The 7,942-nt window shown below is 46.0% G+C and overlaps 1 protein-coding gene and 1 pseudogene across 1 annotated transcript; both read left to right on the top strand.

Annotated features, from left to right (window-relative positions):
• The first annotated feature begins 839 nt into the window (after positions 1 to 839).
• LOC139784862 (uncharacterized) lies at positions 840 to 2,253 on the top strand. The gene is made up of 4 exons (XM_071724038.1): positions 840 to 1,321; positions 1,437 to 1,550; positions 1,628 to 1,784; positions 1,890 to 2,253. The coding sequence occupies exons 1-4, from the start codon at positions 1,004 to 1,006 to the stop codon at positions 2,078 to 2,080; spliced, it is 780 nt and encodes a 259-aa protein (XP_071580139.1). The 5' UTR covers positions 840 to 1,003; the 3' UTR covers positions 2,081 to 2,253.
• A 573-nt stretch (positions 2,254 to 2,826) lies between these two features.
• LOC139784861 (uncharacterized) lies at positions 2,827 to 7,545 on the top strand (annotated as a pseudogene).
• Positions 7,546 to 7,942: the final 397 nt, after the last annotated feature.

Genomic DNA, 7,942 nt, shown 5'->3' with positions numbered 1-7,942 from the left:
TTAATTAAATATTTATAAACTCGGTAATTAGCCGAAATATAGATTTTTAGTTATTCATGTTAAAAGAAGAAGGCGCTAGTGTTCCCGAAAGTCCGTCTGCAATCATAATTAATATAAACGTTTTAAAAATTATTTTATAGTGAAATAAATAAATATACAGACTAATAAGCCTGTAATTATAAGCGATAGTTGCTAATTAAGTTTGTGACTCATATAATTCCATCTTGCAGAGGACCTCCGTAACGAGATCAAAGATGTACCAGCTGTGCAGGGTGAAGAGGTTATCTCAAACGCCCTGCCACAGCCCAATTGAGCGACTCAAATGTCATTACCGCTGAGAAGTATTTCTTGCCATTTGAGTCAGCATGTCCGAGCAACCGGATTGTCCATTGCGTTCCACCTTGAATTTTTTTACAGTCGTTTATTAGGATTGCTCTACTTTTAAATTGAGCGCTTTTAAATGTATTATTATTAAACTACCGATATCCATTTTTCCCATTTTTTACGCAATTCTTCGTTTTGAGGCACTTTAAAAACGGAACATTTTTCTGTATTGTCCTTAAATTTCTTCCAGCAATTCGGCACAATGCACGCTTTTGGCATTGTATTTACAATTTATGTTAACAATTTAAACAATTGTTAACAATTTTTATTATTTACAATTTATGTTAACAATTTTCACTGATTTTGATTTTTGACGCACACACGATTACTACCATTTGAACATGGTCACGGTCGGCTCAGTTTCCCGTCCGTCCGATAGGTTCGCTGCAATACTGGGGTCTACGTGCCTCACTAACGGTGACACCCCCCACCACTTAAAAACACAGGAGTTTCCAGACCTGTATGTAAGACCGTGGCCATGACGAATCATAATCTAACCTAACCTATCAGGCGCGCGCCACGGCCACGCGCGTCGGCGACGGTGACGGTTGACGAGATCGTTCCGTTTGGTTCCGTCGGACAGTTTACGCCTTTAATTTAAGACAAATTTTCGAGAGATATGACGGACTCCGCTAGTGAGGACTCAGTGACAAAACTGAACACGCAGTTGAACAAGTCGATGGTGTTGATGGAGGACGCCGTAGATACGTCACTTCCGAACCACAAGCGCAAATCTATCACAATAAACACGGAGGCGCAGTCTAGGACGCCTAGCAGTCCCATTAAATCGCGCAAAAGTATTCTGAAGAAGTCTACCAAGTCCGGCGATAACGTGACGAGTGACGAAGTCGCGCGGTTGAACGGCGATGTTAACAAATCGAGCGAGGCGATGCTCGGATTGTCACAGCCTGCCTCAGTTTTGTCCAGACCGCGCACCGTAAGTGGATTCTTCTCACTTATAATTCTAATTATATTATTTATAATCTATAATTTAAATCATTAAAATTAAAAAATACTCGAGTAAGAACTGTATTCTTCCGTTTGTCTTTCAGCTTGAAGACATAGTTCAAAAAGAGACGCTAGACGAGGAAAATATATCTTCTACATTTAGCTTGGAGGATGTTTCGGACAGCGAAGAGTTCTGGATAATGGACATTCCTAGATTAGTAAGTACAGACAATGGAAGATTGTTTTTGATGTTTCGAGAGACGTCGAGAGTATTAATCTTGTGCATTATGTGTAGATAAATCCACAGGAGCTTCGTGATCAGACTATAGTCTTCGAGGATAAGTCAAAGTTCAGAATTAAAGACGAACGGTACTGTATAGTCGCGCACAATACGAATCACAACGTCACATGTATTTTTAACTCCAAGAAGGACACCCCACAATATAAGACTGGTAACAGGCTTTTTACTAGGAAATTGAAAGAGAAATTTTGAGTGTTTGTTATAATGTCTTTTCATTATATGTGTATTGATACTAATTCTTCTTGTAAATATCTAGTAAATATCAAGCCAGCTGGTGTCTTAACGGTAAGGAGGAAATTGTCTGGAGCGCCGGAAGTAAAGCCGATATCTGTAGAAAACTGCGGCGTGCAATTTCCTGATAATTTAAAAACAAGGCATCCGCTGCTTGGCGTTGTTCACGAACGCAAAAGGAGATCGAAGAAACATAGCTCGCTCAAACCATACTAGGAATTATGAATATAACTCGAATATAATTTGATTTTAATTTAACTCGAATAACTTTGTAAAAAAAGAACTAAGAATTTGTTACGCGCTATAAATTTAATGATAATATACATTTTTAATAATAATAAATATGCAATAAAAGGAATTATATTACGCTCGATGAGAGCAACTAATAAGAGAGGTCCAATTTTCGAGCAACCAAATGAGTGTTGAAACAGTTTCCTGTAGTTTTTTGTTATGTTTTAGAGAAATCCAAGTATGTTCGAAACGTTAACTTTTTTTGTAACTTAAATTTTCAACAAACAAGTTTATTTAAATTCTTTAACATCCTTGGTTGATTGCTTGAGAATTGGGCCGTCACTTTTAAGCATACATTTTTACTGTTGGACTCGTCAGTCATTGGTAATGAACCCATCAATTTTCAGAACGCAGCTGCGTTTCGAACGGAAATCGCGGTGGAGGAATTCGCGCGCGTCCGTTGGGTGCATCGATTCGACGTGACGCACTTCCACTTGGCCGCGAGATACGAACGCAAGTTCTGCGGGATCTGAGAGTGGAGGTGATGGTGACGAGGAAGAGCGAATGCACGACGTCGGCGAACGACGCAAAGTTTTGCACATTTTACGGATATTATTTATTATAATCGTTCTTCTGTTCTCTGATCTCCGTGTTTTCGCGAGTCTCGCGCGACCTCGCGACGATTAATCGCTAGTAACTTGTTGCGACGACGCCTAGGGGAGAAGAGCCACGAGCCACCGGCGGCGCGTGCGACATCCGGCTAGGTGCGCAGTCGCGGCCGCGCACCACCAACTATGGGTCCCGGGGGCAGTGGAACACTATAGAAAAATTTCCCAGTAGAGAGAGAGATTTGTTAGCGGAAAAGTCGTGCGACTCGTGAGTCGATCTCGATGTAAGTAAATAAAGGACCCGTGCGAGTTACTCCGGCGCCTTTGTGATAGCGACGCGCGTTTAACGGGCAGGTCCGGTCGTGCGGCTTTGGCGTGACTCGGGAGAAATCGGGACGCGTATGATCCGGAAGCATCCCGCTGGGAATCGACGACTCGGTTACGGCCAGGAGGCTGGCCCACGCGATTAAGGTTAAAGTGAGTCAGAGGAGTACGTGTGCCCGTGGCTTCTCGGGTCCGCTGTCCGCTCCGGGCCAGCAACCCCCCTAGCGGATGGATCGTGGAATCTCGCGTGACGTTCGCGATGCCTGCGGCGAACGCCATCCTCGACGTCGTCCTCGTACTCCTCGATCGCTCATCGCTCGTCGCGTTTACATAAATTGGAGGCCCTGGATCGGCCGATCGGGGCGCGTCGTCGCGGATAGGATTCGCCGAGGGATCCTCGTGCCCTAGCCTGGAAAAAACGTGTTGAGAGAGAGAGAGAGAAAGAGAAAGAGAGATACGCAGGTCGCAGGTAGACGCACGCAAGAGAGAGGGAGGGAGAAAGATCGAGATCGACGAAGAAAAGATCGCGACGAGGAGTCGTCCCTTCTCGACGGTGTGATTCGACAGTACATAATGGCAGTTGGTCTCTCTCGCTCCCGCCTCCCGCCTCGTCCACATCATTCCCCCCCCTCCCCTCTTCCACCGTTTGTCCATCCCTCCCTGTGACCCTCCTCGCGTTCCTCCCGACCGCCCGCGCGCTCTCTCCCTCTCTCTCTCTCTCTCTCTCTCTCGCCCACTGAGTCGTGATTTTTCCCCCCTTCGCGAGCACCCCGTTCAGCGAGAGACGCAGATCGTCGTCCTTGCGTACTCGTGGCTCGTGGCCTAAGAGGCGAGCGAGCGAGAGGCGGAATGTACGTGTCATGCCCCACCACAACTGGGATTTTTTTCGCCTCTATTATGGCGTAGCCAGTGAGACCCTCTCTCGCTCGCACCCGCTTGACGTTTCTCACGGCTGCTCGGCTGCCCTCTCGCCGCGCCGGGCCCTCTCCGGGCGGAACGCCTGCACCAACAGCTGTTTCGCCCGATCGTCGCCCTCTCGTGCATACGGTCCGCGTTTTCGTCGTGCGCGAGAGAAAAGGGGGAGGCTGGTGAAACGGAGAGCGAAAGAGAGAAAAGATGGTGACCCTCTCCCTGTAGTACTGTGCATAGGATTTTTTTCTCCCGCCCCCTCTCCCCCTTCCCCCCGATCGGTCGACCTCGACGTCGCGCACGGTGAGAACGAACTCCCGTCACCTCGACGCCGCGCGAAAGAGACGTCGTCGACCCTCCGTAGGGCGTCGCGCGCGCCTGCGATATCCGCAGCCCTCGTGCGTAATCGCGCGAGAATTCCAGTGTGCGCGTCTTCTTTGTTCGCCGCACCTCTCGCTATTCGTTCTCTTTCTTTCCCTCCCCTTCGCCCCCCTGCCGCATGCCCGCCCGCTCGTTCCCCCTCGCCGTCTCCTCCCACTCGCTCGCTCTCTCCCCCTCCCTCGCGCGCGCTCTCTTTCTCTCGCGCGGATCTGACAGCTCCTGTCAAAACGGAACTCGCGGTTCGTGACCTGTCGTCGCCCTTTCGCCTCCGTGGGCCCGCTCGACCCTCGTCTCCCTCGGTGTGCTCCCGTTCCCTTCTCTCTCTTTCTCTCTCTCTCTCTCCCGTCGTCCTCCCTCGCTCCCGCTCGCGCACCTGTTTCGATCTGATAAACGCGGAGAGGCGCGTGGGAGTGCGGCCGAGGACGTGCGTACGGACGTTTCTGACGTCTGGTCTTCTGCGTCTCGCGTAAAAGTCGCGCGCGTGTCTACGTTTACATTGCCGTGGGCGAGAACGGGTACGACGGGTGAGACGAGACGGACGGTGCGTCAACACGTCGACAGGCCCACGGGACAGTCGACAGAGACGCGTCCCCCCCTCGCGAAACGCGACGTAAGTCCGGCCCGTTCGCGGATGGCTAACGGTTGCGCCCCATCTGTTTCAGATTCGAACAAAGGTAGCGGCGTGTTAAAGTGAGGTCTGCGAGCACTGTCAATTACTCAATCACCGAGCGAGGTGACGACTTTGTCATGTAAGTGGAACCTAGTGTAGCGGCATCCTGGGACGCGAAATTCGAAAGCTGGCGGTGTTCGATAGACGGGCATACTGGCAAATAGATCGAGTGGCGTTAATCAGGGCGTTAATCGTATATCACCACGTAATCTCGACCTGATCTTGTGACTCCGTCGTGTGGTTTATTTACAGACTTCGGCAGACTTAGATATTCGTGATCTGCTTGCTTGTCTTGTGACATTCTCACGAGACCGGCGACGAAGATGTCAGTATTGAATCAAAGCGGCGAGGATGCGGTGGAGTGCCCTCTGTGTATGGAGCCGTTGGAGGTGGACGATCTGAGTTTCTACCCGTGCACCTGCGGATACCAGATATGCCGTTTTTGTTGGCACAGAATCCGTACCGACGAGAACGGCCTGTGTCCCGCGTGTCGAAAGGCCTACTCTGAAAATCCGGCTGATTTTAAACCCCTTACCAAGGAAGAAATAGCAAGGTACCCGCCGAATCTGTGTTATTTATCCGACATTTTTAATTAATACCGGCAAATGATTTCACCAGTAAAGACGTATTATCGGACCGAACGATCTATCCTCCCCTATTCCTTTTAGAATAAAAGCTGAGAAGAGATTGAAGGATCAACAACGGAAGCAGAGAGTTACAGAAAATCGGAAACATCTAGCGAACGTGAGAGTAGTACAAAAAAATTTAGTGTTTGTAGTAGGATTACCAATGCGGCTGGCAGATGCTGATGTGAGTATGGTCAATAACGGGCGTTCTATAAAGTGATCGATAACGCGAAGAGCTCCGTAAAAACACTGTATCTTTAAAAATAAGGAGATCACGACGTATAATATTTCGCATGCTTTAGGTTTTAAAGAAACACGAATATTTTGGGAAATTTGGGAAGATACACAAAGTCGTAATTAACCAGAGTACTTCCTATGCAGGGTCTCAAGGCCCCAGTGCTTCGGCTTATGTTACTTATCAAGTGAGTTGATTTTGTAAATTATTATTTTTTTTTTCTTATTTCGCAGATGCCTCGTGAGTGAGGTAACAAGCAAATGTAATAAATATTGTAAGCAATAATGTTGTTCGTGTTGTGACAGCGTCAAGAAGATGCGCTACGTGCTATAGAGGCTGTGAATAACATTGTTGTGGACGGACGGACAATAAAAACATCATTAGGAACGACGAAGTACTGTTCGCACTTTATGCGTAACCAAGCCTGTCCGAAGCCTGATTGCATGTACCTGCATGATCTTGGGGACCAGGAGGCATCGTTTACGAAGGAGGAGATGCATCAAGGAAACATCAGGAGTACGAGCGTAAGCTTGTGCAATCGTTACATGCACACGCGTCAGTCCAACGGTATAAAAATTTATTTCTTCATTTAAAGAAATGACAGTTTCTCGGGGCTGTTACGCGCATGAATCTAATTTCGATCTCCGTTCGCACAGGAAACCGACGCCATCACCACCTGTAACGGGCAGTATTGTTAGGGAAAGTGGAACTGTAAATTCGCAAACTAAAGAGGCCTGGCCGTCGTTGCAACCGGGACAGACAAATAGTGAGTAAATCTAAATTGTTTAGCATAATAAGACATTGTTAAACGTTAAAAATTTTTAACAAGAATTTTTGACGCTATGTATCAACGTCTTGTTTTTAGGTACACAAACCAGTTGTAAAGAAATAGCACTACCTGCGCAAACAACTTCACAGCACAGCAACGTGACGAGCGGAAACAGCACGGTAGCTCAACAAAGTCATATGTCCTCCGGGGTGCCTACGCATCAACAAAACAACAACAATAAGGGTGAAAGTGGTGTGGGTGTACGACGGGGTAAAAGTAATAGCGAAAGTAAAGCACAGGCAGTTCGAAACAAACAAAAAAATAGTCAAAACAAAGAGAAGCACGGTACTCGTACGACGTCGCGATCTGAATCAAGCTCAATCAACATGCAAAGTAGTTCACAGTCGCAAATTACCGGACAAAAGGACGTTAGAAACTTTTCCGCTGATACAAACGGTGAAATGTTGCAAAAATTGGGTAACAAGTGTAAAATGGAACAACAGCAGCAGCAGCAGCAGCAACCACAGCCATTACAAATTAGCAACAAAACATCAAAATTAGTTCAGTTACAGTCTCACGAAGTTAATGTAAATGGTGCATTTCAAACGGGGAACGCCGGCATTCGGATAGTGAAATGGATCAACAGCGCGAAGGTAGTACGCCAGCTAGTACAATCTCGAGCACGGAAGACTCGAACGTAAATCACCAAGCCGAACACTTAGCTGAATCGAGCGAGGAAAATAGTGCCGCTGTTCTTTTGGGTGAGTTCTTTATCCTGATCATATATCTTTTTATATGTATCAAGTCCCTGGTAGAAGAATTCTATCAGGTAGAAGAATTCTATCAGGTAGAAGAATCTATAAAGATCTGTAAACGATATAGGTTGAAAACGTTACGAAACTATTTTGGTTGATTTAATTTATAATCACGAAGTTCTATATTATATTTTCACAATACATTTGACGTTGATTATCTTTTTAGTTATAATTTGCCATTAACATCGTTACCAGAAGACTATTTTTATTGATCATTTTATATGTTTGCATATATGAATTATTTGAAAATAAATTGGCATGTATATGTACCTATATACATGTATATATATTCATGTATACATGTGAACATATGTACATATGGAGAGGTAAAAGCCATAGTGGTGTAAGTCAAATTTTTTTAAATTTAAAATATTGACTAATGCGCATAGATGCAATTTATATATTGTATAGATTGCGTCTATGCACACGAGTCAATATCTTAAAAAATTTGACTTACGCCACTATGGCTTTACCTCTACATATACACACGTATATATATGTGAATATGTA

Source organism: Temnothorax nylanderi, unplaced genomic scaffold (genome assembly GCF_030848795.1).
Source record: "Temnothorax nylanderi isolate EJ_2023f unplaced genomic scaffold, tnyl_v1.0 TNYL_tig0692_pilon, whole genome shotgun sequence".
Classification (NCBI taxonomy): domain Eukaryota; kingdom Metazoa; phylum Arthropoda; class Insecta; order Hymenoptera; family Formicidae; genus Temnothorax; species Temnothorax nylanderi.
This window is presented reverse-complemented; position numbering and strand designations above follow the sequence as displayed.